General features: G+C 51.5%; 1 protein-coding gene across 2 annotated transcripts in view; it reads right to left on the bottom strand.

Annotated features, from left to right (window-relative positions):
- The window catches only part of pdzd2 (PDZ domain containing 2), a 185,262-nt gene that overhangs the window by 52,353 nt on the left and 111,074 nt on the right, over nt 1–21,835 (bottom strand). For both annotated transcript variants that reach the window (XM_065011331.1, XM_065011332.1), the window contains exons 7-10: nt 17,827–17,975; nt 9,451–9,570; nt 8,073–8,261; nt 2,440–2,668 (exon numbers count right to left, since the gene is read on the bottom strand). In XM_065011331.1, the coding sequence (XP_064867403.1) occupies nt 2,440–2,668; nt 8,073–8,261; nt 9,451–9,570; nt 17,827–17,975 (687 nt within the window). The remainder of the gene's footprint in view (nt 1–2,439; nt 2,669–8,072; nt 8,262–9,450; nt 9,571–17,826; nt 17,976–21,835) is intronic.

The following is a 21,835-nucleotide window of genomic DNA, read 5'->3' as shown; positions in this document are numbered from 1 at the left end:
GGGAAGGATTTCCACTAGATGTTGGAACATTGCTGCGGGGACTTGCTTCCATTCAGCCACAAGAGCATTAGTGAGGTCGGGCACTGATGTTGGGCAATTAGGCCTGGCTCGCAGTCGGCGTTCCAATTCATCCCAAAGGTGTTCGATGGGGTTGAGATCAGGGCACTGTGCAGGCCAGTCAAGTTCTTCCACACCGATATCGACAAACCATTTCTGTATGGACTTCGCATTGTGCACGGGGCTATTGTCATGCTGAAACAGGAAAGGGCCTTCCCCAAACTGTTGCCACGAAGTTGGAAGAACAGAAACTTCTAGAATGTCATTGTATGCTGTAGCGTTAATATTTCCCTTCACTGGAACTAAGGGCCTGAACCATGAAAAACAGCCCCAGACCATTATTCCTCCTCCACCAAACATTACATTTGGCACTACGCATTCAGGCAGGTAGTGTTCTCCTGGCATTTGCCAAAACCCAGATGAATCCGTCGGACTGCCAGAAGGTGAAGCGTGATTCATCAGAGAACGCGTTTCCAACTGCTCCAGAGTCCGGCCATGGAAACCTATATCATGGTCATCTGAGGCTTGTATGCAGCTGCTGGTCCATGGAAACCTATATCATGGTCATCTGAGGCTTGTATGCAACTGCTGGTCCATGGAAACCTATATCATGGTCATCTGAGGCTTGTATGCGGCTGCTGGTCCATGGAAACCTATATCATGGTCATCTGAGGCTTGTATGCAGCTGCTGGTCCATGGAAACCTATATCATGGTCATCTGAGGCTTGTATGCGGCTGCTGGTCCATGGAAACCTATATCATGGTCATCTGAGGCTTGTATGCGGCTGCTGGTCCATGGAAACCTATATCATGGTCATCTGAGGCTTGTATGCGGCTGCTGGTCCATGGAAACCTATATCATGGTCATCTGAGGCTTGTATGCGGCTGCTGGTCCATGGAGACCTATATCATGGTCATCTGAGGCTTGTGTGCGGCTGCTGGTCCATGGAAACCTATATCATGGTCATCTGAGGCTTGTATGCAGCTGCTGGTCCATGGAAACCTATATCATGGTCATCTGAGGCTTGTGTGCGGCTGCTGGTCCATGGAAACCCATTTCATGGTCATCTGAGGCTTGTGTGCGGCTGCTGGTCCATGGAAACCCATTTCATGGTCATCTGAGGCTTGTATGCGGCTGCTGGTCCATGGAAACCTATATCATGGTCATCTGAGGCTTGTATGCGGCTGCTGGTCCATGGAAACCTATATCATGGTCATCTGAGGCTTGTATGCAGCTGCTGGTCCATGGAAACCTATATCATGGTCATCTGAGGCTTGTATGCGGCTGCTGGTCCATGGAAACCTATATCATGGTCATCTGAGGCTTGTATGCGGCTGCTGGTCCATGGAAACCTATATCATGTTCATCTGAGGCTTGTATGCGGCTGCTGGTCCATGGAAACCTATATCATGGTCATCTGAGGCTTGTATGCGGCTGCTGGTCCATGGAGACCTATATCATGGTCATCTGAGGCTTGTGTGCGGCTGCTGGTCCATGGAAACCTATATCATGGTCATCTGAGGCTTGTATGCAGCTGCTGGTCCATGGAAACCTATATCATGGTCATCTGAGGCTTGTGTGCGGCTGCTGGTCCATGGAAACCCATTTCATGGTCATCTGAGGCTTGTGTGCGGCTGCTGGTCCATGGAAACCCATTTCATGGTCATCTGAGGCTTGTATGCGGCTGCTGGTCCATGGAAACCTATATCATGGTCATCTGAGGCTTGTATGCGGCTGCTGGTCCATGGAAACCCATTTCATGAAGCTCCTGACAAACAATTGTTGTGCTGACGTTGCTTCCAGAGGCAGTTTGGAACTCGGTAGTGAGTTTTGCAACCCAGGACACATGATTTTTACGGGCTTCAGCACTCGGTGGTCCCGTTTTGTGAGCTTGTGTGGCCTACCACTTCGCAGCTGTGCCGTTGTTGCTCCTAGACGTTTCCACTTCACAAAAACAGCACTTACAGTTGACCAGGGCAGAAATTTGACGAACTGACACGTTGAAAGTGACTGAGCTCTTCAGTACGGGCCATTCTACTGTCAATTGTTTGTCTATGGAGATTGCATGGCTGTGTACTCTATTTTATACAACCGTCAGCAACGGGTGTGGCTAAAATAACCGAATTCACTAATTTGAAGGGGTGTCCACATACTTTTGTATATATATATATATATATATATATATATATATTTGTATATCTTGTAATTGTTGGGTGTGTTATTGCATCGAGAGAGTTGATGGGAGGATATAAGAGGATTGTCTCGTGGTTACTCCCTACGGTCTCAAACTAAAATGTCAACAAAAGCACATCTCACACCAGAGGGAAGTGAGGTCACAACAACTGAACTGAAACGGCACAGTTCAAAACTTTGTCAGTTACCTTTAGTGAGTGTGACCTCCATAATGATGCGGTCCTTGGGACCAGGTCTGGGCGGTCCCTTGCGGACTTCGGGGGTTTCGTCGAAAGTGGAGGGTACGGGGGTTCCCCCACTGGCATTGGAGTTAAGGGAGGAGGAGCGACTGAGGAGGGTGGGGGTAGGGCACGGAGTCAGGCTGGGGCTGCGGAGACGAGTCCTCACAGTCAGGGTTATCACGCCCTTCTTCAGCCGCTGCAGTGGACCGGAGACACGGAGATACAGTGTTAGGAACAACAACATCAACAACAACAACACACTGAGACACAGAGATACAGTGTTAGGAACAACAACAACAACAACAACAACAACACACTGAGACACAGAGATACAGTGTTAGGAACAACAACAACAACAACAACAACAACAACACACTGAGACACAGAGATACAGTGTTAGGAACAACAACAACAACAACAACAACAACAACAACAACAACAACACACTGAGACACAGAGATACAGTGTTAGGAACAACAACAACAACATCAACAACAACAACACACTGAGACACAGAGATACAGTGTTAGGAACAACAACAACAACAACAACAACAACAACAACACACTGAGACACAGAGATACAGTGTTAGGAACAACAACAACACAATGAGACACAGAGATACAGTGTTAGGAACAACAACAACACACTGAGACACAGAGATACATTGTTAGGAACAACAACAACAACAACACACTGAGACACAGAGATACAGTGTTAGGAACAACAACAACAACAACACACTAAGACACAGAGATACAGTGTTAGGAACAACAACAACACACTGAGACACAGTGTTAGGAACAACAACAACAACAACAACACACTGAGACACAGAGATACAGTGTTAGGAACAACAACAACAACAACAACACACTGAGACACAGAGATACAGTGTTAGGAACAACAACAACAACAACAACACAATGAGACACAGAGATACAGTGTTAGGAACAACAACAACAACATCAACAACAACAACACACTGAGACACAGAGATACAGTGTTAGGAACAACAACAACAACAACAACAACAACACACTGAGACACAGAGATACAGTGTTAGGAACAACAACAACAACAACAACACACTGAGACACAGAGATACAGTGTTAGGAACAACAACAACAACAACAACACACTGAGACACAGAGATACAGTGTTAGGAACAACAACAACAACAACAACACAATGAGACACAGAGATACAGTGTTAGGAACAACAACAACAACATCAACAACAACAACACACTGAGACACAGAGATACAGTGTTAGGAACAACAACAACAACAACAACAACAACAACAACAACACACTGAGACACAGAGATACAGTGTTAGGAACAACAACAACAACAACAACAACAACAACACACTGAGACACAGAGATACAGTGTTAGGAACAACAACAACAACAACAACAACACACTGAGACACAGAGATACAGTGTTAGGAACAACAACAACAACATCAACAACAACAACACACTGAGACACAGAGATACAGTGTTAGGAACAACAACAACAACAACAACAACAACAACAACACACTGAGACACAGAGATACAGTGTTAGGAACAACAACAACAACAACAACAACACACTGAGACACAGAGATACAGTGTTAGGAACAACAACAACAACATCAACAACAACAACACACTGAGACACAGAGATACAGTGTTAGGAACAACAACAACAACAACAACAACAACAACACACTGAGACACAGAGATACAGTGTTAGGAACAACAACAACAACAACAACAACAACAACAACAACAACAACAACACACTGAGACACAGAGATACAGTGTTAGGAACAACAACAACACACTGAGACACAGAGATACAGTGTTAGGAACAACAACAACAACAACACACTGAGACACAGAGATACAGTGTTAGGAACAACAACAACAACAACAACACACTAAGACACAGAGATACAGTGTTAGGAACAACAACAACAACAACACACTGAGACACAGAGATACAGTGTTAGGAACAACAACAACAACAACACACTGAGACACAGAGACACAGAGATACAGTGTTAGGAACAACAACAACAACAACACAATGAGACACAGAGATACAGTGTTAGGAACAACAACAACAACAACACAATGAGACACGGAGATACAGTGTTAGGAACAACAACAACAACAACAACAACACACTGAGACACAGAGATACAGTGTTAGGAACAACAACAACAACAACAACAACACACTGAGACACAGAGATACAGTGTTAGGAACAACAACAACACACTGAGACACAGAGATACAGTGTTAGGAACAACAACAACAACAACAACAACACACTGAGACACAGAGATACAGTGTTAGGAACAACAACAACAACAACAACACACTGAGACACAGAGATACAGTGTTAGGAACAACAACAACACACTGAGACACAGAGATACAGTGTTAGGAACAACAACAACAACAACAACAAACTAAGACACAGAGATACAGTGTTAGGAACAACAACAACAACAACAACAACAACACACTGAGACACAGAGATACAGTGTTAGGAACAACAACAACAACAACAACAACACAATGAGACACAGAGATACAGTGTTAGGAACAACAACAACACAATGAGACACAGAGATACAGTGTTAGGAACAACAACAACACACTGAGACACAGAGATACATTGTTAGGAACAACAACAACAACAACACACTGAGACACAGAGATACAGTGTTAGGAACAACAACAACAACAACACACTAAGACACAGAGATACAGTGTTAGGAACAACAACAACACACTGAGACACAGTGTTAGGAACAACAACAACAACAACAACACACTGAGACACAGAGATACAGTGTTAGGAACAACAACAACAACAACACACTGAGACACAGAGATACAGTGTTAGGAACAACAACAACAACAACAACACAATGAGACACAGAGATACAGTGTTAGGAACAACAACAACAACACACTGAGACACAGAGATACAGTGTTAGGAACAACAACAACAACAACAACACAATGAGACACAGAGATACAGTGTTAGGAACAACAACAACAACACACTGAGACACAGAGATACAGTGTTAGGAACAACAACAACAACAACAACAACACACTGAGACACAGAGATACAGTGTTAGGAACAACAACAACAACAACACACTGAGACACAGTGTTAGGAACAACAACAACAACAACCCACTAAGACATAGAGATACAGTGTTAGGAACAATAATAACAACAACAACAACAACACAAGGAACAACAACAACAACACGATGAGACACAGAGATACAGTGTTAGGAACAACAACAACAACAACACAATGAGACACAGAGATACAGTGTTAGGAACAACAACAACAACACACTGAGACACAGAGATACAGTGTTAGGAACAACAACAACAACACAATGAGACACAGAGATACAGTGTTAGGAACAACAACAACAACACACTGAGACACAGAGATACAGTGTTAGGAACAACAACAACACACTGAGACACAGTGTTAGGAACAACAACAACAACAACAACAACACACTGAGACACAGTGTTAGGAACAACAACAACAACACACTGAGACACAGTGTTAGGAACAACAACAACAACAACAACAACACACTGAGACACGGTGTCAGGTTTGACTTTCTCAATGATAGAAACACACTAAGATGTTAGAGAATAGATATTGCACTTTGATATCAAAGAGGATGGATGGAAGTCCCAACGTGACAAACTATTTTTCCTGATCAATGACACTGATTGAATGGTCGATTGACAGATTTTGGGGTAAACATTTCATGCAGTTAAACACGTTTAATTTCCAGTTTCCTTTCCTGACAGCAGCAAGGTCGTCTTCTATATATAGCAGGAGTTCATCTCCCTGTTGCTGGCATGTCATTCACATATCAGGAACAGTGGAGGCCCTATGGAACAGGAACAGTGGAGGCCCTAGTATCGATCCCTGTGGTACAGGAACAGTGGAGGCCCTAGTATCGAGCCCTGTGGTACAGGAACAGTGGAGGCCCTAGTATCGAGCCCTGTGGTACAGGAACAGTGGAGGCCCTAGTATCGAGCCCTGTGGTACAGGAACAGTGGAGGCCCTAGTATCGAGCCCTGTGGTACAGGAACAGTGGAGGCCCTAGTATCGAGCCCTGTGGTACAGGAACAGTGGAGGCCCTAGTATCGAGCCCTGTGGTACAGGAACAGTGGAGGCCCTAGTATCGAGCCCTGTGGTACAGGAACAGTAGAGGCCCTAGTATCGAGCCCTGTGGTACAGGAACAGTGGAGGCCCTAGTATCGAGCCCTGTGGTACAGGAACAGTGGAGGCCCTAGTATCGAGCCCTGTGGTACAGGAACAGTGGAGGCCCTAGTATTGAGCCCTGTGGTACAGGAACAGTGGAGGCCCTAGTATCGAGCCCTGTGGTACAGGAACAGTGGAGGCCCTAGTATCGAGCCCTGTGGTACAGGAACAGTGGAGGCCCTAGTATCGAGCCCTGTGGTACAGGAACAGTGGAGGCCCTAGTATCGAGCCCTGTGGTACAGGAACAGTGGAGGCCCTAGTATCGAGCCCTGTGGTACAGGAACAGTGGAGGCCCTAGTATCGAGCCCTGTGGTACAGGAACAGTGGAGGCCCTAGTATCGAGCCCTGTGGAACAGGAACAGTGGAGGCCCTAGTATCGAGCCCTGTGGTACAGGAACAGTGGAGGCCCTAGTATCGAGCCCTGTGGTACAGGAACAGTGGAGGCCCTAGTATCGAGCCCTGTGGTACAGGAACAGTGGAGGCCCTAGTATCGAGCCCTGTGGTACAGGAACAGTGGAGGCCCTAGTATCGAGCCCTGTGGTACAGGAACAGTAGAGGCCCTAGTATCGAGCCCTGTGGTACAGGAACAGTGGAGGCCCTAGTATCGAGCCCTGTGGTACAGGAACAGTGGAGGCCCTAGTATCGAGCCCTGTGGTACAGGAACAGTGGAGGCCCTAGTATTGAGCCCTGTGGTACAGGAACAGTGGAGGCCCTAGTATCGAGCCCTGTGGTACAGGAACAGTGGAGGCCCTAGTATCGAGCCCTGTGGTACAGGAACAGTGGAGGCCCTAGTATCGAGCCCTGTGGTACAGGAACAGTGGAGGCCCTAGTATCGAGCCCTGTGGTACAGGAACAGTGGAGGCCCTAGTATCGAGCCCTGTGGTACAGGAACAGTGGAGGCCCTAGTATCGAGCCCTGTGGTACAGGAACAGTGGAGGCCCTAGTATCGAGCCCTGTGGTACAGGAACAGTGGAGGCCCTAGTATCGAGCCCTGTGGTACAGGAACAGTGGAGGCCCTAGTATCGAGCCCTGTGGTACAGGAACAGTGGAGGCCCTAGTATCGAGCCCTGTGGTACAGGAAGAGTGGAGGCCCTAGTATCGAGCCCTGTGGTACAGGAACAGTGGAGGCCCTAGTATTGAGCCCTGTGGTACACCACATCATAACCCCTTAGAATCTGAAAGCATTCCAAATAGTCTTCTGCTTCCTGCTTACCTTGGAGGTCTGGATGGTCAAAACCTTAATCCTAACCCTGTCCTAACTCTAACCCACACTGTTTCTGCTTACCTTGAAGGTCTGGATGGCCTGCTGGTGGGTCAGGCCCTGGAGAGAGTCTCCATTCACCTCCAGAATCTCATCTCCCTCTTTCAGTCGTCCGTCTGCGACCGCTGCTCCGTTAGGGAAGATAGTCTTGACAAAGATCCCCATCCTTCCTCGGGCAGAGTCCTGACCTCCGACGATGCTGAACCCCAGCCCCTAACACACACACACAAGTTTCAGAACAGTACCAACTACCATCAATACTGTCTGAACCCCAGGCCCGTAACCTGACAGAGACAAAGGTTTCAGAACCACAGAACAGTACCAACTACCAACAATACTGTCTGAACCCCAGGCCCGTAACCTGACAGAGACAAAGGTTTCAGAACCACAGAACAGTACCAACTACCAACAATACTGTCTGAACCCCAGGCCCGTAACCTGACAGAGACAAAGGTTTCAGAACCACAGAACAGGTCAAACCAGCAACAATAGTTAGGTGGTCCCTGACACAGACAAACAGAATTACAACTCGTTCATTTCAGAATGACCAACGAAGCACCAACCAACAGCACGATTGACGAACAGCAAATCACACTCATGACATGTGCGTACCACAGATACGTTTCCCAACCAGACACAAACACATGGAAGAACGTGGCATTCAGTAGACCAGGCAGACTGTGAGATGGTATCATGTTTTCGATAATACAATTAAACTATTTCACTGTTAGTCTACACCTGTTGTTTAACAAGCATTTCACTGTTAGTCTACACCTGTTGTTTACCAAGGACCCATCAGTCAGCATTTCACTGTTAGTCTACACCTGTTGTTTACCAAGCATGTGACTAATAACATTTGATTGAGCCTGCCAGTTAGCCTGCTAGTTAGCCTGCCAGTTAGCCTGCCAGTTAGCCTGCTAGTTAGCCTGCCAGTTAGCCTGCCAGTTAGCCTGCCAGTTAGCCTGCCATTCTCTCACAGCATCCAGCCAGAATGATTTAGTCATCCTAATCATGGCTATCCTACAAGGGGTAAAAACTCCAATAACTTTCAAACAGATTACAATAGAGAGACATTGGTGAAAATATGCGCTTTGATTGTGTGTGTGTGTGTGTGTGTGTGTGTGTGTGTGTGTGTGTGTGTGTGTGAGTGTGCGTGTGCGCGTGTGTGTGTGTGCGCGTGTGTGTGTGAGAGTGTGTGTGTGTGTGCGTGCGCGCGCGTGTGTGTGTGCGTGTGTGTGCGCGTGTGTGTGTGAGTGTGTGTGCGTGCGTGCGTGCGTGTGCGCGTGTGTGTGTGTGTGGGTGAGTGTGTGTGTGTGTGTGTGTGCGTGCGTGCGTGCGTGTGTATGTGTATGTGTGCGTGTGTGTGTGTGTGCGTGTGTGTGTGTGTGTGTGTAGTGCTCACCTTGCCCTGTCCTTTCATAAGGACAATGTTGGATATAATAGACGGCTGGGCCAGTCGCCATGGAGACTCCACTTGAACGGTGCTCAGGGAGCGAGCTGATTTCTTAACTATCTGATACTCCTAGTGGGGGGTGGGGGGAGAGGGAGAGAGGGAGAGAGAGGGAGAGAGAGAGAGAGACAGAGAGAGAGAGAGAGAGACAGAGAGAGAGAGAGAGAGAGAGAAAGAGAGGGAGAGAGAGAGAGACAGAGAGAGAGAGAGAGAGAGAGAGAGAGAGAGAGAGAGAGAGACAGAGAGAGAGAGAGAGAGAGAGAGAGAGAAAGAGAGCAACACAATTAGACCAAATCATGAGAAAACAAAAAGATAACTACTTGACACATTGGAAAGAATGAACAAAAACACAGAGCAAACTAGAATACTATTTGGCCCTACACAGAGAGTACACAGTGGCAGAATACCTGACCACTGTGACTGACCCAAACTTAAGGAAAGCTTTGACTATGTACAGACTCAGTGAGCATAGCCTTGCTATTGAGAAAGGCCACCATAGACAGACCTGGCTCTCAAGAGAAGACAGGCTATGTGCTCACCGCTCACAAAATGAGGTGGAAACTGAGCTGCACTTCCTAACCTCCTGCCAAATGTATGACCATATTAGAGAGACATTTTTCCATCAGATTACACAGACCCACAAAGAATTAGAAAACAAACACATTTTTTAATAAACTCCCATATCTACTGGATGAAATTCCACAATGTTTAACATATGTTTCCCATGTCAATAAATCCCCTTGAATTGAATTAATTGAATTGAATTGAGAGGTAGAGAGATACAGAGTAGAGGTAGAGAGAGAGAGAGCGGTAGAGAGAGAGACAGAGAGAAAGAGAGAGGTAGAGAGACAGAGAGAGGTAGAGAGAGAGAGACAGAGAGAGAGAGACAGAGAGAGAGAGAGAGAGAGAGAGAGAGAGAGAGAGAGAGAGAGAGAGAGAGAGAGAGAGAGAGAGACAGAGAGAGAGAGAGACAGAGAGAGAGAGAGAGAGAGAGAGAGAGAGAGAGACAGCGAGACAGAGAAATACTGATTAGAGAGATGCACTGGACTTTTTTAAATGAACCTGTTTTGGTATCCACAAATGTTATAGTCACTTGGTTTAAAAACAATCAAGGATTAGATCTAAACTGCACAGAAATCTCTGGACTGAGTCTGAAAGCCCTGGACTGAGTCTGAAAGCCCTGGACTGAGTCTGAAAGCCCCTGGACTGAGTGGACTGAGTCTGAAAGCCCTGGACTGAGTCTGAAAGCCCTGAACTGAGTCTGAAAGCCCTGGACTGAGTCTGAAAGCCCTGGACTGAGTCTGAAAGCCCCTGGACTGAGTCTGAAAGCCCTGGACTGAGTTTGAAAGCACCTGGACTGAGTCTGAAAGCCCTGTACTGAGTCTGAAAGCCCCTGGACTGAGTCTGAAAGCCCCTGGACTGAGTCTGAAAGCCCTGGACTGAGTCTGAAAGCCCTGGACTGAGTCTGAAAGCCCTGGACTGAGTCTGAAAGCCCTGGGTCTGAAAGCCCTGGACTGAGTCTGAAAGCCCCTGGACTGAGTCTGAAAGCCCTGGACTGAGTCTGAAAGCACCTGGACTGAGTCTGAAAGCCCTGGACTGAGTCTGAAAGCCCCTGGACTGAGTCTGAAAGCCCTGGACTGAGTCTAAAAGCCCCGGACTGAGTCTGAAAGCCTCTGGACTGAGTCTGAAAGCCTCTGGACTGAGTCTGAAACCACCTGGACTGAGTCTGAAAGCCCTGAACTGAGTCTGAAAGCCCTGGACTGAGTCTGAAAGCACCTGGACTGAGTCTGAAAGCACCTGGACTGAGTCTGAAAGCCCTGGACTGAGTCTGAAAGCCTCTGGACTACAGTATATAGTGTATTACAAGACTCTGGACACTTTGTCTGGCCAATCTGGCCTTGATTAAACACAGCAATTAGCCACGAGAAGCATTGTGGTGAAAGAAGGAGAGGCAGGCTGAGAGGCCGGTCTGGGCTTTGATGTCCCTCCGCCTGAGTTATTATCACACGAATCAACCTGTGGGGACAAGGAGACTGTACAATCTATCTATCAGCCTGATGAGTGAGCAGAACAGGCTCTTATAACCTATTTAAAGCCCATCCAGCCAGGGTAGGACAGGCGTGAGACGTCCCCGGATCCATGACCCAGCCAGCACTGAGAGGTCCGGAGAAAGAGGGGGGGGAGAGACGAGGAAGAGGGTTGGAGCCGGGGGAGAGGGGGGAGACGAGGAAGAGGGTTGGAGACGGGGGAGAGGGGTTAGAGATGGGGAGAGATGGGGAGAGATGGGGAGAGGGGGAGAGATGGGGACAGGGGGAGAGATGGGGAGAGATGGGGAGAGGGGGAGAGATGGGGAGAGGGGGAGAGATGGGGACAGGGGGAGAGATGGGGAGAGATGGGGACAGGGGGAGAGAGGGAGAGAGATGGGGAGAGATGGGGAGAGATGGGGAGAGATGAGGAGAGAGGGGGAGAGGTGGGGAGGTGGGGAGAGATGGGGAGAGATGGGGAGAGGGGGAGAGATGGGGAGAGATGGGGACAGGGGGAGAGAGGGAGAGATGGGGAGAGATGGGGAGAGGAGGAGAGATGGGGAGAGATAGGGAGAGGGGGAGAGATGGGGAGAGATGAGGAGAGAGGGGGAGAGATGGGGAGGTGGGGAGAGATGGGGAGAGACGTGGGGGGGGAGAGATGGGGAGAGACGTGGGAGAGGGGAGATGGGGAGAGATGGGGAGAGATGGGGACAGGGGAGAGATGGGGAGAGATAGGGAGAGGGGAGAGATGGGGAGAGATGAGGAGAGAGGGGGAGGTGGGGAGAGACGGGGAGAGGGGAGAGATGGGGAGAGACGTGGGAGAGATGGGGACAGGGGGAGAGATGGGGAGAGGGGGAGAGATGGGGACAGGGGGAGAGATGGGGACAGGGGAGAGATGGGGAGAGATGGGGAGAGGGGGAGAGAGATGGGGAGAGATGGGGAGAGATGGGGAGAGATGGGGAGAGGGGGAGAGAGGGAGAGAGATGAGGAGAGATGGGGAGAGATGGGGAGAGATGGGGACAGGGGGAGAGATGGGGAGAGGGGGAGAGAGGAGAGAGATGGGGAGAGATGGGGACAGGGGAGAGAGGAGAGAGATGGGGAGAGGGGGAGAGATGGGGAGAGATGAGGAGAGATGGGAGGTGGGGAGAGATGGGGAGAGATGGGGAGAGATGGGGAGAGATGGGGACAGGGGGAGAAAGGAGAGATGGGGAGAGATGGGGAGAGGGGGAGAGATGGGGAGGGAGAGGGGGAGAGATGGGGAGAGATGAGGAGAGAGGGGGAGAGATGGGGAGAGACGTGGGAGAGGGGAGAGATGGGGAGAGACGGGGAGAGGGGAGAGATGGGGAGAGGGGAGAGATGGGGAGAGATGGGGACAGGGGAGAGATGGGGAGAGGGGAGAGATGGGGAGAGATGGGGAGAGATGGGGACAGGGGGAGAGATGGGGAGAGATGGGGAGAGATGGGGACAGGGGAGAGAGGGAGAGAGATGGGGAGAGGGGAGAGATGGGGAGAGATGGGGAGAGGGGGAGAGAGGAGAGAGATGGGGAGAGATGGGGACAGGGGGAGAGAGGGAGAGAGATGGGGAGAGATGGGGACAGGGGGAGAGAGGGGAGAGAGATGGGGAGAGATGGGGACAGGGGGAGAGATGGGGACAGGGGAGAGATGGGGAGAGGGGGAGAGATGGGGAGAGATGGGGACAGGGGGAGAGAGGGAGAGAGATGGGGACAGGGGCGAGAGGGAGAGAGATGGGGAGAGATGGGGAGAGGGGGAGAGAGGGAGAGAGATGGGGACAGGGGGAGAGAGGGAGAGAGATGGGGAGCGATGGGTAGAGATGGGGAGAGGGGGAGAGAGGGAGAGAGATGGGAGAGATGGGGACAGGGGAGAGAGGGAGAGAGATGGGGAGAGATGGGGAGAGACGTGGGAGGGGGGAGAGATGGGGAGAGATGAGGAGAGAGGGGAGAGATGGGGAGAGATGGGGAGAGACGTGGGAGAGGGGGAGAGATGGGGAGAGACGGGAGAGGGGGAGAGATGGGGAGAGACGGGGAGAGGGGGAGAGATGGGGAGAGATGGGGAGAGACGGGGAGAGGGGAGATGGGGAGAGACGTGGGAGAGGGAGAGATGGGGAGAGACGGGGAGAGGGGAGAGATGGGGAGAGGGGAGAGATGGGGAGTGATGGGGACAGGGGGAGAGATGGGGAGAGGGGGAGAGATGGGGAGAGATGGGGAGAGATGGGGACAGGGGGAGAGATGGGGAGAGATGGGGAGAGATGGGGACAGGGGGAGAGATGGGGAGAGGGGGAGAGATGGGGACAGGGGAGAGAGGGAGAGAGATGGGGACAGGGGAGAGATGGGGAGAGATGGGGAGAGACGTGGGAGAGGGGAGAGATGGGGAGAGGGGACGAGATGGGGAGAGATGGGGAGAGGGGGAGAGATGGGGAGAGATGGGGAGAGATGGGGAGAGGGGACGAGATGGGGAGAGATGGGGAGAGACGGGGAGAGGGGAGAGATGGGGAGAGATGGGGAGAGATGGGGAGAGACGTGGGAGAGGGGAGAGATGGGGAGAGATGGGGAGAGACGTGGGAGAGGGGAGAGATGGGGAGAGGGGAGACATGGGAGAGGGAGAGACGTGGGAGAGGGAGAGATGGGGGAGGGGAGAGATGGGGAGAGGGGAGAGACATGGGAGATGGGAGAGACGTGGGAGATGGGAGAGATGGGGAGAGGGGAGAGACGGGGAGAGGGAGAGATGGGGGAGAGGGCAGAGATGGGGGAGAGGGGAGAGATGGGGGAGAGGGGAGAGATATGGGAGATGGGAGAGATGGGGAGAGGGGAGAGATATGGGAGATGGGAGAGACGTGGGAGAGGGGAGAGACGTGGGAGAGGAGAGATGGGGAGACGGAGAGACGGGGAGAGGGGAGAGATGGGGAGAGATGGGGAGAGATGGGGACAGGGGGGAGAGATGGGGAGAGGGGGAGAGATGGGGACAGGGGAGAGAGAGGGAGAGAGATGGGGACAGGGGGGAGAGATGGGGAGAGATGGGGAGAGACGTGGGAGAGGGAGAGATGGGGAGAGGGGACAGAGATGGGGGAGAGATGGGGAGAGGGGGAGAGATGGGGGAGAGATGGGGAGAGATGGGGAGAGGGGACGAGATGGGGAGAGATGGGGAGAGACGTGGGAGAGGGGAGAGATGGGGAGAGATGGGGAGAGATGGGGAGAGACGGGAGAGGGAGAGATGGGGAGAGATGGGGAGAGACGTGGGAGAGGGGAGAGATGGGGAGAGGGGAGACATGGGAGAGGGGAGAGACGGGAGAGGGAGAGATGGGGAGAGGGGAGAGATGGGGGAGGGGAGAGACATGGGAGATGGGAGAGACGTGGGAGATGGGAGAGATGGGGAGGGGAGAGACGTGGGAGGGAGAGATGGGGAGAGGGCAGAGATGGGGGAGAGGGAGAGATGGGGGAGAGGGGAGAGATATGGGAGATGGGAGAGATGGGGAGAGGGGAGAGATATGGGAGATGGGAGAGACGTGGGAGAGGGGAGAGACGTGGGAGAGGGGAGAGATGGGGAGACGGAGAGACGTGGGAGAGGGGAGAGATGGGGAGACGGAGAGACGCGGGGAGAGGGGAGAGATGGGGGAGACGGAGAGACGGGGAGAGGAGAGATGGGGAGACGGAGAGACGGGGGAGAGGAGAGATGGGGGAGACGGAGAGACGGGAGAGAGGAGAGATGGGGGAGACGGAGAGACGTGGGAGAGAGGAGAGATGGGGAGACGGGGAGAGAGGAGAGATGGGGAGACGGAGAGACGGGAGAGAGGAGAGATGGGGAGACGGGGGGAGAGGAGAGATGGGGGAGACGGAGAGACGTGGGAGAGGGGAGAGATGGGGGAGACGGAGAGACGGGAGAGAGGAGAGATGGGGTAGACGGGGAGAGACGGGAGAGGGGAGAGATGGGGGAGACGGAGAGATGTGGGAGAGAGGAGAGATGGGGAGACGGAGAGACGTGGGAGAGGGGAGAGATGGGGAGACGGAGAGACGTGGGAGAGGGGAGAGATGGGGGAGACGGAGAGACGTGGGAGAGGGGAGAGATGGGGGAGACGGAGAGACGTGGGAGAGGGGAGAGATGGGGGAGACGGAGAGACGTGGGAGAGAGGAGAGATGGAGAGACGTGGGAGAGGGGGGAAGTTAGGGTGTGGGTACATTTCTGTTAAACCTTCAAGGGAAACACCGTTTTGCATTATGGGGATTATTTTAGATCCCTAAGTAAGAATGGTACCAATGAGACTTCAGGTCTTCAGAGGCGGTAGCTGAGCACCACAGGTAGGGCTTAATCCACTTCCTCTTCAAGGGGAAATTCCCCATGGGGATAGTACATTATTCCTTGACCTTCACCCTTTGACCTCTGCTGTTGTAATGACAAGCCTTTGGGTTGGACGTGATTGGATGTGTTTAGGTTTAGGGGTTGGTGTGGGATTCGGTCATGGCTAGAAGGGATTTTTATGTCAAAGTGATGTCACACTCTCGCTCTGAACTCAGACATTGAACAGACTGTTTCAAGGACAGATTTTTTTCATCTACGTAACATTGCAAAAATCAGAAACTTTCTGTCCAAAAATGATGCAGAAAAATTAATCCATGCTTTTGTCACTTCTAGATTAGACTACTGCAATGCTCTACTTTCCGGCTACCCGGATAAAGCACTAAATAAACTTCAGTTAGTGCTAAATACGGCTGCTAGAATCCTGACTAGAACCAAAAAATTTGATCATATTACTCCAGTGCTAGCCTCTCTACACTGGCTTCCTGTCAAAGCAAGGGCTGATTTCAAGGTTTTACTGCTAACCTACAAAGCATTACATGGGCTTGCTACTACCTATCTCTCTGATTTGGTCTTGCCGTACATACCTACACGTGCGCTACGGTCACAAGACGCAGGCCTCCTAATTGTCCCTAGAATTTCTAAGCAAACAGCTGGAGGCAGGGCTTTCTCCGATAGAGCTCCATTTTTATGGAACGGTCTGCCTACCCATGTCAGAGACGCAAACTCGGTCTCAACCTTTAAGTCTTTACTGAAGACTCATCTCTTCAGTGGGTCATATGATTGAGTGTAGTCTGGCCCAGGAGTGTGAAGGTGAACGGAAAGGCTCTGGAGCAACGAACCACCCTTGCTGTCTCTGCCTGGCCGGTTCCCCTCTTTCCCCTGGGATTCTCTGCCTCTAACCCTATAGGGGCTGAGTCACTGGCTTACTGGTGCTCTTCCATGCCGTCCCTAGGAGGGGTGCGTCACTTGAGTGGGTTGAGTCACTGACGTGATCTTCCTGTCTGGGTTGGCGCCCCCCCTTGGGTTCTGCCGTGGAGGAGATCTTTGTGGGCTATACTCAGCCTTGTCTCAGGATGGTACGTTGGTGGTTGAAGATATCCCTCTAGTGGTGTGGGGGCTGTGCTTTGGCAAAGTGGGTGGGGTTATATCCTTCCTGTTTGGCCCTGTCCGGGGGGTATCGTCGGATGGGGCCACAGTGTCTCCTGACCCCTCCTGTCTCAGCCTCCAGTATTTATGCTGCAGTAGTTTATGTGTCGGGGGGCTAGGGTCAGTTTGTTATATCTGGAGTACTTCTCCTGTCTTATCCGGTGTCCTCTGTGAATTTAAGTATGCTCCCAATGTCAAGTTCAATAGCCTTGTTCAAGCATTGTATAAATCCCTACACACTGAGTCCGGGGAACAGCCCAGCTAGTCGATTACCTATCAACTAGACTCCTTACCAGCACTGTGATCACAGTGATTTTCACCAAACATGTCTACATTTCTTTGATCAAAAGAAAGTTGATTCTGAACACTCCTTCAAGTCCCAACTTCGGCAGACAAGTTTCAGACTCTTGTGGGAGTTTGACATCACATAAACCGTATCCCTTCTAGCCATGAACATTGTACATTGCAACCTGCATGAATAACACCTTCCACTAGAAACTGACCTGGCGACCCCTGACCTCTGCTCCTGTACCCTTTGACCGACTGACCTGTCGGACGCCCAGACACTGACCTAGTGACCCCTGACCTCTGCCCTTTGACCGACTGACCTGTCGGACGCCCAGACACTGACCTAGTGACCCCTGACCTCTGCCCTTTGACCGACTGACCTGTCGGACGCCCAGACACTGACCTAGTGACCCCTGACCTCTGCCCTTTGACCGACTGACCTGTCGGACGCCCAGACACTGACCTAGTGACCCCTGACCTCTGCCCTTTGACCGACTGACCTGTCGGACGCCCAGACACTGACCTAGTGACCCCTGACCTCTGCCCTTTGACCTACTGACCTGTCGGACGCCCACAGTGTCTAACTGCTGAGGCAAGGAGTGTTTGCGTCCGCCTCGTGTCGGTTTCTCCACCATGTCACTTCCCTCCTCTCCATTCTCCACGATTAGCTCATCATCCTCTCCAACAGACTCCAGACGACTACCGCCCCCTGAAACGAATGGCATGAAAAGACATGAAGCCTCACAGTCGAATCATCTTCTTCCATCTTCACCGTATTATAGAGCCTCATGCCCCTGTATTTGTCTAAACGTGACCTCAATTTTATTCCCCACTTTTATTCCCCCATCCTCCCCTTTAATGAGGATCAATGACATTAGAACTATCCTCCCCTTTAATGAGGATCAATGACATTAGAACTATCCTCCCCTTTAATGAGGAACAATGACATTAGAACTATCCTCCTCTTTAATGAGGAACAATGACATTAGAACTATCCTCCTCTTTAATGAGGAACAATGACATTATAACTATCCTCCCCTTTAATGAGGAACAATGACATTATAAGAGAGGAGAGAGGAGTGGAGCTGGAATGGAGAGAGGAGTGGAGCTGGAATGGAGAGAGGAGTAGAGCTGGAATGGAGAGAGGAGTGGAGCTGGAATGGAGAGAGGAGTAGAGCTGGAATGGAGAGAGGAGTGGAACTGGAATGGAGAGAGGAGTGGAACTGGAATGGAGAGAGGAGTGGAACTGGAATGGAGAGAGGAGTGGAACTGGAATGGAGAGAGGAGTAGAGCTGGAATGGAGAGAGGAGTGGAGCTGGAATGGAGAGAGGAGTAGAGCTGGAATGGAGAGAGGAGTGGAACTGGAATGGAGAGAGGAGTGGAACTGGAATGGAGAGAGGAGTGGAGCTGGAATGGAGAGAGGAGTGGAGCTGGAATGGAGAGAGGAGTGGAGCTGGAATGGAGAGAGGAGTAGAGCTGGAATGGAGAGAGGAGTGGAACTGGAATGGAGAGAGGAGTGGAACTGGAATGGAGAGAGGAGTGGAACTGGAATGGAGAGAGGAGTGGAACTGGAATGGAGAGAGGAGTGGAACTGGAATGGAGAGAGGAGTGGAGAGAGGAGTGGAACTGGAATGGAGAGAGGAGTGGAACTGGAATGGAGAGAGGAGTGGAACTGGAATGGAGAGAGGAGTGGAACTGGAATGGAGAGAGGGGTGGAGCTGGAATGGAGAGAGGAGTGGAGCTGGAATGGAGAGAGGAGTGGAACTGGAATGGAGAGAGGAGTGGAACTGGAATGGAGAGAGGAGTGGAACTGGAATGGAGAGAGGAGTGGAACTGGAATGGAGAGAGGAGTGGAACTGGAATGGAGAGAGGAGTGGAGAGAGGTGGAACTGGAATGGAGAGAGGAGTGGAACTGGAATGGAGAGAGGAGTGGAACTGGAATGGAGAGAGGAGTGGAACTGGAATGGAGAGAGGGGTGGAGCTGGAATGGAGAGAGGAGTGGAGCTGGAATGGAGAGAGGAGTGGAACTGGAATGGAGAGAGGGGTGGAGCTGGAATGGAGAGAGGAGTGGAACTGGAATGGAGAGAGGAGAGGAGCTGGAATGGAGAGAGGAGTGGAGCTGGAGTGGAGAGAGGGGTGGAACTGGAATGGAGAGAGGAGTGGAACTGGAATGGAGAGAGGAGAGGAGCTGGAATGGAGAGAGGAGTGGAGCTGGAGTGGAGAGAGGGGTGGAGCTGGAATGGAGAGAGGAGTGGAACTGGAATGGAGAGAGGAGTGGAGCTGGAATGGAGAGAGGAGTGGAGCTGGAGTGGAGAGAGGGGTGGAACTGGAATGGAGAGAGGAGTGGAACTGGAATGGAGAGAGGGGTGGAGCTGGAATGGAGAGAGGAGTGGAGCTGGAATGGAGAGAGGAGTGGAACTGGAATGGAGAGAGGAGTGGAGCTGGAAAGGAGAGAGGAGTGGAGCTGGAATGGAGAGAGGAGTGGAACTGGAATGGAGAGAGGGGTGGAGCTGGAATGGAGAGAGGAGTGGAACTGGAATGGAGAGAGGAGAGGAGCTGGAATGGAGAGAGGAGTGGAGCTGGAGTGGAGAGAGGGGTGGAACTGGAATGGAGAGAGGAGTGGAACTGGAATGGAGAGAGGGGTGGAGCTGGAATGGAGAGAGGAGTGGAGAGAGGAGTGGAGAGAGGAGTGGAGCTGGAATGGAGAGAGGGGTGGAACTGGAATGGAGAGAGGAGTGGAACTGGAATGGAGAGAGGGGTGGAGCTGGAATGGAGAGAGGAGTGGAACTGGAATGGAGAGAGGGGTGGAGCTGGAATGGAGAGAGGAGTGGAACTGGAATGGAGAGAGGAGAGGAACTGGAATGGAGAGAGGAGTGGAGCTGGAATGGAGAGAGGAGTGGAGCTGGAATGGAGAGAGGAGTGGAGCTGGAATGGAGAGAGGAGTGGAACTGGAATGGAGAGAGGGGTGGAGCTGGAATGGAGAGAGGAGAGGAGCTGGAATGGAGAGAGGAGTGGAGCTGGAATGGAGAGAGGAGAGGAGCTGGAATGGAGAGAGGCTGGAATGGAGAGAGGAGAGGAGCTGGAATGGAGAGAGGAGTGGAGCTGGAATGGAGAGAGAGTGGAACTGGAATGGAGAGAGGAGTGGGAATGGAGAGAGGAGTGGAACTGGAATGGAGAGAGGGGTGGAGCTGGAATGGAGAGAGGAGTGGAACTGGAATGGAGAGAGGAGAGGAGCTGGAATGGAGAGAGGAGTGGAACTGGAATGGAGAGAGGAGTGGAGCTGGAATGGAGAGAGGAGTGGAACTGGAATGGAGAGAGGGGTGGAGCTGGAATGGAGAGAGGAGTGGAACTGGAATGGAGAGAGGAGAGGAGCTGGAATGGAGAGAGGAGTGGAACTGGAATGGAGAGAGGAGTGGAGCTGGAATGGAGAGAGGAGTGGAACTGGAATGGAGAGAGGGGTGGAGCTGGAATGGAGAGAGGAGTGGAACTGGAATGGAGAGAGGAGAGGAGCTGGAATGAGAGAGGAGTGGAACTGGAATGGAGAGAGGTTTGGAGCTGGAATGGAGAGAGAGTGGAACTGGAATGGAGAGAGGAGTGGAACTGGAATGGAGAGAGGAGTGGAACTGGAATGGAGAGAGGAGTGGAGCTGGAATGGAGAGAGGAGTGGAACTGGAATGGAGAGAGGAGAGGAGCTGGAATGGAGAGAGGAGTGGAACTGGAATGGAGAGAGGAGTGGAGCTGGAATGGAGAGAGGAGTGGAACTGGAATGGAGAGAGGAGTGGAACTGGAATGGAGAGAGGAGAGGAGCTGGAATGGAGAGAGGAGTGGAGAGAGGAGTAGAGCTGGAATGGAGAGAGGAGTGGAACTGGAATGGAGAGAGGAGAGGAGCTGGAATGGAGAGAGGAGTGGAGAGAGGAGTAGAGCTGGAATGGAGAGAGGAGAGGAGCTGGAATGGAGAGAGGAGTAGAGCTGGAATGGAGAGAGGAGTGGAGAGAGGAGTAGAGCTGGAATGGAGAGAGGAGTGGAGCTGGAATGGAGAGAGGAGTGGAACTGGAATGGAGAGAGGAGTGGAACTGGAATGGAGAGAGGAGTGTAGCTGCAATGGAGAGAGGAGTATAGCTGCAATGGAGAGAGGAGTGGAGCTGGAGTGGAGAGAGGAGTGGAACTGGAATGGAGAGAGGAGTTTAGCTGCAATGGAGAGAGGAGTATAGCTGCAATGGAGAGAGGAGTGGAGAGAGGAGTGGAGCTGGAATGGAGAGAGGAGTGGAGCTGGAATGGAGAGAGGAGTGGAACTGGAATGGAGAGAGGAGTGTAGCTGCAATGGAGAGAGGAGTGGAGACAGGAGTAGAGCTGGAATGGAGAGAGGAGTGGAGCTGGAATGGAGATAGGAGTGGAACTGGAATGGAGAGAGGAGTGTAGCTGCAATGGAGAGAGGAGTGGAGAGAGGAGTGGAGCTGGAATGGAGAGAGGAGTAGAGCTGGAATGGAGAGAGGAGTGGAGCTGGAATGGAGAGAGGAGTGGAGCTGGAGTGGAGAGAGGAGTGGAGCTGGAATGGAGAGAGGAGTGGAA

The sequence above is a fragment of the Oncorhynchus nerka genome, linkage group LG27 (genome assembly GCF_034236695.1).
Source record: "Oncorhynchus nerka isolate Pitt River linkage group LG27, Oner_Uvic_2.0, whole genome shotgun sequence".
Classification (NCBI taxonomy): Eukaryota; Metazoa; Chordata; class Actinopteri; order Salmoniformes; family Salmonidae; genus Oncorhynchus; species Oncorhynchus nerka.
This window is presented reverse-complemented; position numbering and strand designations above follow the sequence as displayed.